This window comes from Ammospiza nelsoni, chromosome 12 (genome assembly GCF_027579445.1).
Source record: "Ammospiza nelsoni isolate bAmmNel1 chromosome 12, bAmmNel1.pri, whole genome shotgun sequence".
In the NCBI taxonomy this organism is placed as follows: Eukaryota; Metazoa; Chordata; class Aves; order Passeriformes; family Passerellidae; genus Ammospiza; species Ammospiza nelsoni.
Window position 1 is genome coordinate 2,778,433 of NC_080644.1, and position 15,233 is coordinate 2,793,665.

The 15,233-nt window shown below is 43.4% G+C and overlaps 1 protein-coding gene across 3 annotated transcripts; it reads left to right on the forward strand.

Annotated features, from left to right (window-relative positions):
• The first annotated feature begins 329 nt into the window (after positions 1-329).
• Positions 330-7,989, forward strand: RAE1 (ribonucleic acid export 1). Of its 3 annotated transcripts, none has more exons than XM_059480836.1 (12): positions 330-503; positions 950-1,046; positions 1,179-1,283; positions 1,860-1,952; positions 2,344-2,430; positions 2,860-2,946; positions 3,181-3,252; positions 3,752-3,859; positions 4,166-4,272; positions 4,376-4,451; positions 4,957-5,151; positions 6,659-7,989. In XM_059480836.1, the coding sequence occupies exons 2-12, from the start codon at positions 957-959 to the stop codon at positions 6,743-6,745; spliced, it is 1,107 nt and encodes a 368-aa protein (XP_059336819.1). In that variant the 5' UTR covers positions 330-503; positions 950-956; the 3' UTR covers positions 6,746-7,989. The 3 variants fall into 3 exon arrangements, with proteins under 3 accessions (XP_059336819.1, XP_059336822.1, XP_059336821.1); XM_059480839.1 differs by having other exon boundaries at positions 348-463; XM_059480838.1 differs by having other exon boundaries at positions 435-543.
• Positions 7,990-15,233: the final 7,244 nt, after the last annotated feature.

Consider the following 15,233-nt stretch of genomic DNA (forward strand, 5'->3'; position numbering starts at 1 on the left):
ATTTTGTTGTCTGTAAAACAGTAAAGAGAAGCAGAAAACTGTGGTGATTGAAGTGTACATTAATTTTTATGTGAGGGAGTCAGACTGCAGAGAAAATGCCTCCAACATTGATCTCCACAGGCATCAGCACAGATCTTGCAGACGATATTTTCAGATTTATTTAGATTTATTTAGTTGGGGTTTTTTACTGTCACACCACTAGTAAACTTGAATTAAACATCCGGCCGGCCCCGCCCCAGGCTCTGCCCCGCCCCAGGCTCTGCCCCGCCCCGCCCGCTCAGGGCGCAGCCGCGGCCCCGCCTCGCGCCTGCGCAGGAGGCGCGGCCCGTCCCGCGCTCGCCGCCGCTCGCGTCACAGGTCCGGCCCGGAGCGGGCCCGCAGCGGTGCGTGAGGGGAGCCCCGGGCCGGAGCGGGCCCGCAGCGGTGCGTGAGGGGAGCCCCCGGCCGGAGCGGGCCCGCAGCGGTGCGTGAGGGGAGCCCCCGGCCGGAGCGGGCCCGCAGCGGTGCGTGAGGGGAGCCCCGGGCCGGAGCGGGCCCGCAGCGGTGCGTGAGGGGAGCCCCGGGCCGGGGGGCGTTCCGGTGCCGCCGGACGGGCAAAGGGAGCCCCGCGGAGCGGCGGCCTGGGGGGTGGGCGCAGAGCCCCGCTGGGGTGTGCGCCAGAGCGGCAGCACCCCCGGCCGCGCTCGGGTCTGGGCTCCCCGGGTGCAGCGAGGGGCACGGCGGGGTTGGCTCTGCCAGGGCGCGGCCCGAGAGGGCAGGTGGGAGGTGTGGGGGTCCAACAGCAACGAGAAGTGTCTTGTTATTTATTTATTTTATTTTACTGTATTTTGTTTGATATATTTGTATATCCCTGGGTGCCTCCCAGGGGCGTGCTGCTGTGGTGGCTGCGCTGAGACGCCCCGGGCACGCTGGAGGGCCTTGCGGGGTTCAACCTTTCTCTCGTTCGCAGGGCAAGGATGAGTCTGTTCGGATCCACGTCGGGGTTCGGTACCGGCGGTACCAGCATGTTCGGCAGCACCACAGCCGATAACCACAACCCCATGAAGGTGCGTGTGCCAGCCCCCTGTGCTGCTGTGTGTGTTACTTTGTCACAGCAGGACCTACTGACTCACTTTATAAAAGTAATAAGGGCTCGGTTCGCAGTTTTCAAAAGTTGTTCTGTCTCCTGTCCTTCATAGGATATTGAAGTAACATCTCCACCTGATGACAGCATATCTTGTTTAGCATTTAGTCCACCAACGCTGCCGGGTAATTTCCTCATTGCAGGATCGTGGGCAAATGATGTAAGTATTCTCTGTTAGACATGGAGATGAATAAAGTGCCTAAACTGCAAAATGGGATCCTAAAAGCTTGTGCAGGGCACCTGAAAACATAACTTGTTGAAGTACTGCAAGATTTATGTCTGGTGTCAAGGCACTAAGTTTAACATAGTTGATAAGTCATCACAAACCCAAACTATTTAAGTTATTAATTGAGTTATCATAGCAAGGTTTTTTTTGTTTATTTGGAGGATGAAATTCCAGCTGGCTCAGGCAGGGAGGGAAGACAAATGTGGGCATGTTTTCTTACTGTTATGTTCTGCCCAGCTGAGGGTTCAGGATTCTCCAGGACAGTGTGGTGAGGGGTTACAGGTTTGCAAGGCACTCTTGAGGTGGAATTGGAGTTGTGGGGCTGAGTTTTGGTTTGCAGCTGAGAAGAATATAAGCAAAAAAACCAAGGTTTCACTGGCTCTGAAAAACACAGACTTTGTTATTTATAACCATGCATTTTGTTGACTAAACTAGGGCTGGAATCTCCAGGACAAGTTTTTTTAAGCTCCTGTTAATGTGGTTTATCTGCATTTGCTTCTCCTGTTGCAGGTTCGCTGCTGGGAGGTTCAGGATAACGGACAGACAATTCCAAAGGCTCAGCAGATGCACACAGGGCCTGTACTCGATGCCTGCTGGAGTGATGTAAGTTGCTTTTTAAAAACAAATGTACATTTTTACCTAAATTCCACATAAATTGGTGTGTGGTTTGCAGGCAGATGATTGCCACAGGTAGCTGCAGCCCATGGTTGTTGCACAGACTGAAATTGCTGTAAATGTGTGCTCAGTGTGTCCTAGTGGGATGGGCTGGCATGGGTGTAAAAGTCAGTTTTAAAGTTAGGATGTGTTAAAAGCTAGATAAAAATAGCACTGTTTGTTCTTCTATGACGTAGGAATAAATAAATTTGAATTTATGTTTCTTCTTTGTCTTGCAATCCCTCTACATGTTACATTGATGTTACACTGTTTCTAGAAGAGAACAACACTTGACAGTTTTCCTGTTCACTAATCTCTTGGTTTTATTCTTATTTTTTAGGATGGGAGTAAAGTATTTACTGCTTCATGTGATAAAACTGCCAAAATGTGGGATCTCAACAGTAATCAAGCAATTCAGATTGCACAAGTAAGTAAAGCCCAAAGTACTAAATGTGTTTTTCTGTTTTTATTAAAAACTATCTTTCTAATTTTTATACTTTTGTGATAGTGAGGTGCACCTGAACAGGTGATCAAGGTGATTAAAAATCCCTGTGCATCTGTTTCTTGTGTTTTACTTAAGGGAGCTCTTTCCACTGCTGCAGTGATCTCACTAAGTCACCCTGATGCATTAGAGGGGAAAAATATTTTTAAGAAGTCATTCTATTGACTTCATAAATACCAGCTTTTTATTGCAACAACAACAGAATTACAATTTACATTTTCAAATGAGACGTTAATGTCTGTTTGTAGAATATGTAATTGTGGTGACTAAAATGAGTTACCAGTTGTAATTTAAGCAGAGTTGTTCTCTTTAATGATTGCTTCCTGCATGTGTGTTTGTCCTTTCTTTCCTCAGCATGATGCTCCTGTGAAGACCATCCACTGGATTAAAGCCCCAAATTACAGCTGTGTGATGACAGGAAGCTGGGATAAAACTTTGAAGGTATGATTTTTACCTGAACACATGGACAAAGAGTTCTAATAATTTGTGTATAAAAATATTTACATGCAGTGAAAATATTTTATTAATCTCTAATAATTAATGGAATAGCTTCACTTCAGAGGGAGTTGCACTATTCTGACTGTAACAAGAATAAAACAGTTACACTTAAAATCACTACAGGAGAATGTGTCCTGAGCTCCAGGTGTGAGTTTGTTTGTCTCTCTGTTCCATCAGTTCTGGGATACCCGCTCACCAACTCCCATGATGACTCTGCAGCTCCCTGAAAGGTGTTACTGTGCAGATGTGGTAAGTCAGGAGATGTGGCAAACTGGTGCCAGCTGGAGAACTGGGAGGAGGAAGGACTTTTGGGGGCTTCTGCAGGACAGGATTTGGATACTGTTAGTGTTTGATGTCTGTGTGATTGTAGTGCTAGAACATTATCTGATCTTCTTGATCAGGCCCTGGAAAATCGGGATTTTCATCATACAAAACACCCTTGGTGTCCTTTTAACATCACAAAAGTCAGCATTGAGGACTGACCCACCCTTAGTTCTGGACAAGTTTGTAAACCACTATTGCACTTCATGCTGGAAAAATTAGCTCATAATTAAAAGATTTTTGGTGTGTTAAATTTCTCAGTGGCGGGGAAAAACTTGAAATGTGTTTAAAGATGTGTGAATAAATGAACTTTTTCTTTATCTGCTTCCTATTTCCCTCCCTCTCATTCCTTTAAGTTCTTCAGGGTGCTCTGCCATGCAATTAACACGGGTGTCTCTCTTCCAACCTGTTTTACAACCTTATCCAGGTTCATCCTATGGCAGCTGTGGCCACTGCAGAAAGGGGTTTGATAGTTTATCAGTTAGAGAACCAACCTTCTGAATTCAGAAGAATAGAATCTCCTCTGAAACACCAGGTAAATAATAATATTTGTATTTATACAGATCATTGACATTGTGGGCTTGACATTTCTTGTAAAAACATGCAATGTTTCAAAACCAAGTTATCTTAGCATGGCAATGACCTGGTTTGCCAGTGATCTGTTGCTGATCTTTACAAGGATTTAGAAATTTAAACTTGCCCAAATTCTCAACAGAATCTGTGCTATCTCTTGACCTTGCTAGTGGTTTTCCCTTACCTTGCATTGATGACTTTGAAGTTTTGTGTTGCTGTGAAAAAGATGTCTCTGCCTAAAACTCCTGTGTACCTTTCTCCAATTCAGCATCGCTGTGTTGCTATTTTCAAAGACAAAGTGAACAAACCAACTGGATTTGCCCTTGGAAGCATTGAAGGCAGAGTAGCTATTCATTATATCAACCCCCCAAACCCGTAAGTGTTCAATAAAACATCCACTATTTATTGCTCAGGTCACAGGGATGGAAATAAAAAGCTTTTTTTAAAAATATTTTTAACTTTTTAATTTCCTTTCCAGTGCAAAAGATAATTTCACTTTTAAATGCCATCGCTCCAATGGAACAAACACATCAGCACCTCAGGACATCTATGCTGTGAGTATCCAACATGTGTCATATATACACTGTACACTCCTAATGTAAAGTTGGCTCTGAACTGTTCTCCTTCACCTTTTATCTTGCCTAAGGCTCTTAGACACATTTAAAAACCTGTCATAGTCATTCCTTAAGAGGAAAGGCAAATTTTTATACTCTCATAAAACAAGCACTAGATCAGCCTTTCATTGAATCTGCTTGTCAACAAGTGGAGTTGACACTTGTTGATCTTGCAGATACTGAAACAATAGTTGTGTAATGGCATTATGCATTGGATTATTAGGTACTCAGCCAAAAAGATGGTGTTTTTCTTGTTGCTTTGGTGGGCTTTCTTAGCTGGTTTTTGGGGATTTCTTTCTCCAAAGAAATTTTAAAGAAATAAGAGCTGTATTTAGTTGAAATTTAATGTATTTACTCTCGTAGACTTCAGCTCACCTTCTGTGAGTGTGCCCATCACCTGTTGCTGTGTGTGGTGTTTTTCATGGTGTTCTGTGTGGCTCTGCAGGTTAATGGGATTGCATTCCACCCTGTGCATGGTACTCTGGCCACAGTGGGCTCTGATGGGAGATTCAGCTTCTGGGATAAAGATGCACGGACAAAGCTAAAAACCTCAGAGCAGCTGGACCAGCCAATATCTGCTTGTTGTTTCAACCACAATGGCAATATATTTGCTTATGCTTCCAGCTATGATTGGTCAAAGGTAAGAAGGATTTAGACTCATGTTCATACTTTCAGTTGACACCTAAGACTCTTCTTCTTGTGAGGTTTTTGCTGGTTTTTTTAGTAAGTTGTAAGTGAACCTTTCTGATTTCTAAGAGAGCTTCAAATGGCCATTTTGGCCACTTGATGAAGTTTAAGATTGAAGCTGTGAATCTGTGGTGTTTCAGCTCTAGCAGGACAGGATTGCTAAATGCTGCTGGTTGACAAATGTGGATGAGCAAACTGTAAATTCCCTGATTCAGAGGTTGCTATGGTTGCTCACACAGCACGGTTGTGCCGTGGGCAGTGTCACAGGGCAGTGTGGCACCCTGACAGCTTCCCACAGAGCTTGTGAAATGCACATCTCTGCTGCTGGTGCAGGCAGAAAAGCTGTCACTGTGATTATAAACACTTACACCAGTGTTTGAATGCTCTCTATTAAATTTTCACTGCCACTTAGTGAGGCTTTTGATAGTGCTTATTTATTTATTTCTCTTCCACACTTAACAATGCAGATGCAGCAGAACCTCAGCAAACCATGATCTGTGGAAAATCAATACTTCCTAATAGTTTAAGGAGGGAGGGCAGCAAGCTTGGAATGTAACTAATTTTCATGGTGCTTGGAGGATAATGCTCTTGTGGTTTTGAGTGAAATGAATGCAGAAATCTCAAAGATTAACTCAACTGCATGCCACAGAGAGCTAAATTTTAATTCACTGCATTGTATTTAGTCCTCTGCCCACATTAAAATATTTGTTGGTGTCAGGGCAGATGAATTCCTCAGTTCTGCTGCTTGGGTCGACTTTCAGATCTGTAAACCAGTATTAAATAGTAAAATCAGTTGGTGCTAAGTGCTAACCCTCCTTCCTTCCCAGAGCCATTTCTTGTCCATGGCGTTGCTAATTTCCAGCTTGCCTGTTGGACCTCAGTAGCTTTATTAGTGTTTACTCTCCCTGATTTGGATACTTGGGTATTCATTTGGTAATGTGTATGAAAATGATATGCAAAACAGGACATTTGCATCTGCAGCTGGGGAACAAAATTCTGCAGTTGCCTGTAGAACTTGGGCTTCACTTGGGAAAAATGTGACCTTATGTCATTTAAAAGATAGAAAATCTAAAGTGAAGCTGGGTGGCCATTAAAGGTTTTGTTTTTTCTCTGCCTCAAATGACATTTAAAAGAAACAATACTGAGTTCCTTGGCTGCATCTGTAAAGTAGAACTTAGAGATATGTGGTTGTTTTTTAAATTAAAAATATTTCATACTTTAAAAATGGATAAAAGTCTCTTAAATTTTACTTTATATGTATAATTCTTGTAATTGCTTGTTCAAGTAAGCTGTTCCTAATCCACCAGTGTGGTCCAATATCTGGTCTTAAAGGCTTTAAGATTAAATTTAAGATTAAATCTTAATAAACCAAACTAATGGAATATTTATATTCTCACATTTTAAGTAACACTGATATTTTTTCTTTGAAGAGAGTAAATGTAGATTATTTTTGTCTTTAGGGTCATGAATTCTATAATCCACAGAAGAAAAATTACATTTTTCTGCGAAATGCAGCAGAAGAGCTGAAGCCCAGGAATAAGAAGTAGTGAGTCTGACTTGAACTCCTCTACTTGTTCTGCCCTTCCTGCCTCTGCTCTTTGGCCATTTGTGCCCTGTTGCACCATGGTTCAGTCAACTTTGGATCACAAACATTTAGCAGGAACTGTAAAAATGACAGTAAATGTATTCTGACTTGCTGGAGAACGTTTCCAAATTAGATACTCTGATGTGTATAAGAAAGAGAGGCTCGTGTTGATGTGACTTAACCACTCTCTGTTCCACAGCAATAATGAAATTGCAGCAAAATCAGAATCTGGGGTGGATATTCCTGCTTTGAAGTGCAACCATTGGTATCTCTGGATTTATTTTGTTAGTATTACATTAAAATATGTTAATTATAATCGTTCTGGAGAAGTTGTATAAATACTGTATTTTTTGTAAGTACTTGGAGAATCACCAGTAATTCTTCTCAAAGGAGGCTTGTTTTTTTTCTTATTAATAATTCAGGGGTTCTTTCATTGCTTTCTGGTTTTTGAAATGGAAGCATTGTCTGCTGTATGCCAGGAAGAAATGCCTTGCAAATAGTTTTCCCTCCTGTTTTAGATGACTAGGAAGGTATGTAGGGGGCCAAGGGCAGTGACAGAAACTCAAGGCAGAAGATGGGCCCCGTGCAAACTTTAGATTTTTCTGGCACTCCTGCAGTGGACATGACTTCTGAGCAAACTGCTGTTTCTAGTTCAAAGGAGAAGTTGCAGTGGTGCCAAGTGGTGAAATAGCTCAGAGTTCAGGAACATGAGCAAACCTTTAAAGGTTTTATTCATGACCAAACCAATGTGTGCAAAATCCCTTTTACCCAAGCTTCTTTGAAGCTGACACCTTTTAGAGCTGTAAGTTGAGCATTTTAACATGGTTTTGTCCTGTCAGAGGGTGTTCAGGACTGAAAAATTCATTTTTGTATTAACTAGAAAGTAGTGCTGGGAAGCTTCATCCTGATCAAAAATGCTGTGAAACAAAATGAGTGGGTCTCTTTCTGACTTGAATCTACCACTGTTTACTTTTAACTAGCCAGTTGTATACATGCCAAAGTTTTCTTTTTGGAAGTGAATGCTTATTATTCCTGTCTAACTATTGTTTGTTTGATAATGACTGAATAAAAAGGGGATGGGGGGAGCATGTATAGAATTTCATGGCATATTGTACAAATTCTCTGTAAAACTGTTATGGTTTAATGCTGGTGGTTACGGATTCATGCTGAGTTTCAAATAAAATTTCTACTAAATGCTTTTTTATATTCAGAAGTTCTGTTCCAATAATGTGGGCAAGGCAATGTGCTTCCTGTTTCAAAGCAGCTTCTTGGCCTTTCACTGCAACTCAGGGACATTTCTGAAAGTCAGCTCCTTTTCCTTCAGCTGCCTAAGCTGAGAACCCAATGCATTTTCCAACTTCTGTTCCACTACAAATGATTCCTGTGGGTTTGCCTCAGAGAATTGGGAGAGCTGGTGTGAAAGGCCTTTTGTTCTGAGACGAATCAAGTTCATTGCTATTTCAGCAGCCAAATACCTGACATGGTGAGTACAGATGAGTCACAGACTCTTCAGACTCCCTCCAGCCCACTGTCTTCACTGCAGACTCTCCCCTGAGTTCATCAGTTTGTGCTGGATGGGTATTTCTTGTTTGGTATAGAGGAAACTCCTTTAAATACACCCAACTCTGCATTGTTAAGGCATTATCTTTTTCTGTTTTATTTCTCGACATAGGTTTTTTTTCCCTGCTACCTCTGTGTTACATAGTTTTAGATTTTGCATTCATGCACAATTTGTTTTCTTTAAGGTAGGAAAGAGTTCCCAGCACTTAAATCAGTAGCTGATCATTTGTTCAAACATTTCTTTGGTTTCTGTTGATTTTTCCCTGAGGTTGTGATTGTTATGCAGCAATCTTTGGTTGTTAGCACATTTTTCCAGCCTTCCCAGTCAACTGAATGCCACCAAGCAACTGCAGGCTGGAGATCAGGTGTGAGTGATCACTGAAGTGTGCACAACTCCCACTGGAGTGAACAGGGAGGAATGGAATGTGTCATTGTTTCCTGCTTTAAAAAAATCTCATTTTGTTTAAATACCTACCAATGTGAGTGAGTGAGAGAAAATAGATGAGTTGAGCAGGTTACATTTCTCTGGGATCCAGTGGAGCTGCACCTGCTTCAGTGGCCACTGGGGCCAGCACTGGTGAGTCTGCTTTCATAACACATTGTGTGTCAGGATGTTGAGGGCTTACTCTGCTGGCCTGAATTCCTTTGTCACTGAGGCTTCAGAATTATTTAATCATCACTTGCTACTTGTTCAGACTAATTTTAGAAGGACATAGTTTCCATTATGTTGCTGTGCACATCAGATGTGTTCAGCTGGGAGGAGAGTGAGGCTTTGAACTGAATTGTTTTCCATTACCCAAGTTAAGAGAGCACATTGGCAATTTGCTCTTCCCTGGAATTATTGTGAGGTTGTGTTGTAAAGTACATACAGCTGTATCCCTTCAAGCATCAAAAATGGAGTTTATTCACACCCTTTAAAGTGTTAATGCATTTCTGGAAATGTATTCACTTGCTATTCTGTGGCAGTTACCTGTCCAAAAAAACTGAGTGAAGAATGTAAGATGCTAACATGTATCCAAAGCTAACATAGGAATACATGATGTATAAAATAACTTCTTTAATTTTCTGAAAGTTTGCTGTCAATGTGTTTTATTGCAGGCAAATAATCTTTGGCATAAAGAGCAGCCCAGTTAAACCCCTCATAAGGGGAACATTTTACATTTTCAGATGAGTTTCCTGCTGCTGCTCTCACATGTCAGTGGTTTTGCACATTGGTTTAATGAAATGTACTTCAGAAAACGAAATAATTGGCAAAGTTTGTCTGCTAGAGCCTTTCAGAGATGAAACAAGACATGTTTGCACAATGGCAGACAGGCAGAGTATTGATTTACCATCTGCCACAGGAAATGCAATCCTGAATTGGTGAGTATTCCAGTTTAGCTCCTAGGCCAGAAAACTTGGTCACTGAGTTGTTCTGCAGAGGGGAGTGGGTTTGAGACTGAGGTGGGATTGGTGTGCATGGGATATTTCAATAAAACTTGCTGTGCCTGGCTCAGTTGAGTGCTGAGCAAGTGCTGTTTGCAGATGAGGTGTCTGGGCAGCTGCCCACGATAAGGAATTGTGTCAGATCACTATCATGACGTTTTACACTCTCCAGCCTTTGAAATGACAGAAACTACTGATTCCCAATTTGTTTGCTTTCTGCAGAGATGAACCTGAGCAAAATGAAATGGCTGTTAATTTCTAAGTCTCCAGATTGGCTAATTAAGTGCCATTGGCAGTCATTTGGGTAAGACTGATTTATTTCACAAAACTGGTGCAGATTCATTGTGTAAAGCATTTCCCCTGGGTTATTGAGCTTTACAGCCAGGTGATGATCATCACCGGGAGCTGCAGCACACAGTAACGACTGGAGCAGATTCAGGACAGGAACAATTCCCCGGTAACTTTCCCCACCCCGGCAGCTCCGGGTGCCCGGAATGCAGCAGTGAAGCCGCGGCTGTAACGCTGCTGTGGTGCCAGGCGATGGCAGTGCTGATGGCTCCTGAGCGCAGCTCTCCTCGCAGCCGGGGCTGCAGCACGCCTGGGGCTCTGCACGGAGCTGGAGTGCTGCTGGAATACAAGGTACAGTTATTTGTAAAAACAGCTTCTCCCAAAATACTCAGGGAACAGAAAAAGATGGAAATCATTTCCATTTTTGAGTTTTCAGGAGTGTACCTGGTACCCATGCACATAAACAAAGTCTTTAGAACTAACTGTGCAATGCTCTTTCAGCTGCTCAGTGAGACATCTGACCAGGCTGGTCATGGATTTGTCCCCTTCTCTCACTACCAGGCCCTGAAGGTCCCCTGAACCAAGCCAACCAAACCAGTTTCTTCTTCCCCTGGCTGCTGGCCTCAATTCCTGGGCTCCATTCCTCCCTTCCTTGAAGGCCCCAGGCTCCTGGGCAGCCCAGTGCTGCTGCTGAGCACCCAGGGCTCTGTCTGTGAAATTATGGAGTTAGAAATGCTCAGGGGAGAGCTGGGACCCAAAACTGCTGCTGGGCAGTGACCTGTGAGCCCTCCACTGTCCTCTGCTTCCTCAGGGCTGAGTGGCTCATTCTGGGACATCATTTCCAAGTGTATGTGGCTGTTACATTGATTTACTAAACCATGTGTTAGGAGCCTCAGACTTGCAGAAGGTCCAGACTAAAAAGAAATTATAAATTCTGTATTGTGCTATTTACAGTTTGTACCATATTGATGCTACTTGTAGAAATCCTGTGCCATACTAATCATAAATTCTGTGCTGTGCTAATCAGAATATCCTGCTGAGAAAACCTTGGTTGTAACTACAATTTAGTGCTGTCTTTATTCTGCCAAAAACCCCTAAAAGAACCCATCTGTCCCATTAGTGTCAGGTGCAACAGGTGTAATTCAAAGGGGAAAAACCCAGGAATATTTCCACTGACAGAATGTTGTCTTTGCACACCTTGGGCTGTGGGTTGGAGCTGGCAGAATTGCATTTCATCCTGCAGCTGGCGTTCTAACAGCTGGAAGCCATCTCTGCATTTCCAGGTAAGCTTGGGTTTATACACAGCAGTGCAGGGCCCATCCTGCTCTCAGCAGCAGCACAGCCATTCCCTGAGAGGAATCTGCTGCTGCTCTTCCTTTGCCAGGTCAGAATAAATGGAGCAACAGCAGCTGGCTGTGGGAGACTGCTGGGACTGCCCCTGGTTCTGTGTGCACCTGGAGCAGCAGTGCCCCCAGGAATCAGCAGCAGGGACAAGCCCACGAGAGCAGAGCCCCTGGAGTGGCATCAGCTGCAAGCAGTGTGAGCTGAGAGCTCCAGGTAGGTCCCACTTGATGCAGAATGGGACCTGAGTGACCAAATTGATCTCACTTCTTCCTCATGGGCAAAGCAAACTTGCAGGTGTTTGCACCATTTACCTGCTTCTGGAATGGGGATGGTGCTACAGCTGGGAAAAGTAATTCACATTTTTAGGTCTTGGTTGCAAGGTACATGAGACTGAGGCAGCACCACAAAGGGGAACATGTGCCTTGGGAACACTCGTGCATGGACAGAGTAATTCCAAATGTTTGTGTTGCATCAGTTCTGCAAATGCTTTTTGTTACAGTGCATAAAAGATACAATAGCTGCCAGCATTAGCTTTGTAAAGAGAGACCGTTTTCTTCTGTTGACTAATTATGCAGTGAATATATTCAGTTTGAAGGGACACTTCAATAATTTAGCAGCATGTGCCAGGTAATACAGCAGCTTTTGTCTTACTGGTGGCACAGATCTGGAATCGTGTGTAACCCAATCCCTGGCTTTATGTTTTCAAGGAAGTGTTTGGTATAGCTCCTGTATCAAGTGCCACTGAAAAGCAGCCTAGATAAGAGATTAGGGTAATGCTCTTCCCTGGGTGTAGGGAAAGTTTACCCTTTGCTGCCCAGGGTGTCTTTTGCAGGCAGTAACTGCTTTGTAGTGTGAGGTGTGGATGGGCTGAGATCCAGCAACGAGTTTGTTTCAGGAATGGGAGAATGCTGCAAACTGCATGTTGAACACCCAGGTCAGCTAAGTCTGTCCTTGGGCTGCATTAACAAATGCAGTTTGACAGGGAGGGCTTTCTGTCATTCATGTTTCTTAAATGCAGATTGTTGATTTGCTGCTGGACAGACAAGGAGAGGGGCAATGTTCATTTCCTGGGAACACTGTGAAATAAAACTCAGGTAATGGATTTTCTTCAACCCTTCCCAAGGTACTGGCTCACAGTTGTGCCATCTCCCAGAAGGGTGTAAGCTCAAATGTCCTTTTCTGACCCCCTGCCAACTGGTTCAATCACCTTCCTTCCCTTGCCTATAAAACACAGCTCACTACTGATCTACAGCACAGGGAGATCCATTTGGTTTGGAATATGCCATGATTATTGCAGTCAGTAAAGGGCAGAGATAATGCACTAGCTCAAACTATTCTCAAATGACTAAACTGCAGCTCAAATACAATTTTTACAACTGTTTTTCTTTGGAAGGACAGCTGTCTGCCATGCTCCTGCTGTAACAGTGGGATTTATTTGGAGTCAGGTATCACTCACTGACAGGTAATTGCTTTCTGCAGATACCTGACTCTTTTCCTTGGAGGTCTCCCTTTCCTAAGTAATGCCCATTCTTGGTCTGTAGCAGCAGGCTTGCAGACAGCAGTTGGTTGGTTGGGCATTAATGTTTAATTTACAGAGCAGGATCTATATAATTGTAAAGAAGAACATCTGCATTTGTGGAACATTGTCAGGCTTCAAACATGAGTATGTAGCATTTCAGAAACACTTTAACTGGGCTGAAACAGCTTTTCAAAGAACCACAGAAAGATGGTCTATTTAAAGAGAACAGCTTAGCAAAACCTTGTCATTGAGCCCTTCCAGCTTTTGTTCAGCCATTGGCTGTGTGATGCAGCTGGGGCCACTCTGCAGTGCTGACCTGTGTCTGCCGCAATGCCTGAGCTCATCCACTTCATCATCTGGGCACCTTTCTTTGGTGGTCCTGCAAACAGCAGCAGGGAGATGACAGAGAGGATGATTTAATTCCCCAAACTGTTCTGAACGTGGCTTGGCCCAGGGTAACATTTCCCACTAGTGACCTACTTGCTGCTTAACAGGGCTGGTGCTGTCACAGCCACACTGGTCTGGAAATAGAGGAGTGGTTTTTTCTCCTTGTAGGCTGATGAAAATGTTCTTTGAGGTAAGACTGGCCCTGGCACCCCAGGGCTGGCAGAAGGAAAACCACACTCCAAGCAGCAGAATGGATTTCCTCATTCAGTACTGATCCACACACTTCATTCACAAGCTGGACTTCAAATTACAATCAGCCCATCTGCCAGCCTTTTTGTCCTCCTGAGGATGCAAAACCTGCCCTCTTTCTTGTCTTGCACCTTTCTCCATGTGCTTCCCCACTAACTAAAGGCATGATGGGCACTAACTGGGCTGTGTGATTTAGCAGGACTGGCCTGCCTTTGTTCCCCTTGTCATGTTCAGCTGATGCCATTGTCCTGTGGCCGTGTTGGGGACATCGTGTTGCTGCCTGCTGAGCTGTTGGTGGCTTTTCCCCACCAGGAATCACTGCTCCAGCAGACTGGTTGTGGATGTTGGACTCTCAGGAGCCAGTGGCACTGCCCAGGTGAGCTTTGTCCCCTCCAGTCAGTGATTGTGCTGCCCTGCTGGGGCACCATTGTAACTGGTTCTTTTTGTTTTGTCAAAGGCCCATTTTGGACTTTTTGAGATCAAGCAGAAGCTGCAATCATCCTGCCCAGATTTCAGTGCAGGTAACTCTGTTTTTCTTTTTCAATACCTTTCCAGGCTCCATGGAAAAAGCTTCTGTATCTGATATGTTGGTTTGTTGTCTTGACATTCCAATTGTGTTTATATCCTGTTCAGAGCCACTGCAACGAACCTTTGCTGCCTTGTGTTTAAATAGAGTAGACATGGTAACTAGAAGGCTCTAAGAGTTTCAAACAAAACCTTTAAGGAAGGTTAATTGCCATGCCAACACTTTTTCTTTTTGTGTATGTTCTTCTGGCCAGGTTCATTGTGGGCATTAAACAATTTCTACAAGTATCACAAGTGGAAAAGTGATATCAGAGTAGACAGATTATTTATCTCATTGGATGTGATGTGACAGAAGAGTCTGGATTAGTGAGGACTAAAACACAGCAACCTGGGGAAAAGGACCATGAGGTTAAGGAGGGGATCCATGGGTGAGAGTCTTCTGCTGTTGAGAATATCTGTTGTGTCCATACAGCTGTGCTCTACATCCCAGAGCTGAGACATCTTGTTTAATGTTGTTCTGTGTCCTGGCTGCTCCCTGGTTGGAGTGGGTGGACAGTTCCTGCTCAGTTTGTGCTACCAGTGTCACATGCACTCCCATGAAAAGGTCATGGGATGTGGCCCTGGCAGCTTTGGCAGAGATTGTTAGAAGCCCTCTGGCATTTCCTTTTTTTTTAAATCAGAAAATACCACTTAGTTTAACTCCACAAATATTTGGAAAAAATATAATTATTAATGCTGTTTTAAAAGGCCTTACTTTTTCTGCTCCCTTCCTTTAAAGAATATTAAATGATTTCTTGTTCATTTTAAAATGTAGTTTTATGGTTTTCAAACTTCAGAAGTATAAAGTTACAATTAATATTTTCCCCAAGTACAACATAAAATTGAAATAGCAAAAATATTTGTTTAACTATTTTGAGATGTAGTTTGCATGTTTGACTCAAATGGAATGTTTTTTTCTAAAAAACTTTTTGTGGGAGGAAAGCCCTTGTGATGATTAAATCCCAGCCTGAGAGAGATGGGACCATATTTCCATTAAAGAGAGATAGAGTTTCTGGGCAGGGGTTCAGGGAAGGAACAGAATCTTTATTGGAGGTTGTGTTTAGCAGGTGATAACAAGTGGTTTCATCTCCTAATCCTTCTGTCTCTCCTCTCA

What these genes read in the sequence shown, in the direction of transcription:
- RAE1 (XM_059480836.1), top strand. Translation starts at nt 957, where the DNA reads ATGAGTCTGTTCGGATCCACGTCGGGGTTCGGTACCGGCGGTACCAGC. An exon ending in GCTGGGATAAAACTTTGAAG is followed by an intron (nt 2,947 to 3,180) that starts GTATGATTTTTA and finishes CTGTTCCATCAG; the next exon opens with TTCTGGGATACCCGCTCACC. An exon ending in CACCTCAGGACATCTATGCT is followed by an intron (nt 4,452 to 4,956) that starts GTGAGTATCCAA and finishes GTGGCTCTGCAG; the next exon opens with GTTAATGGGATTGCATTCCA.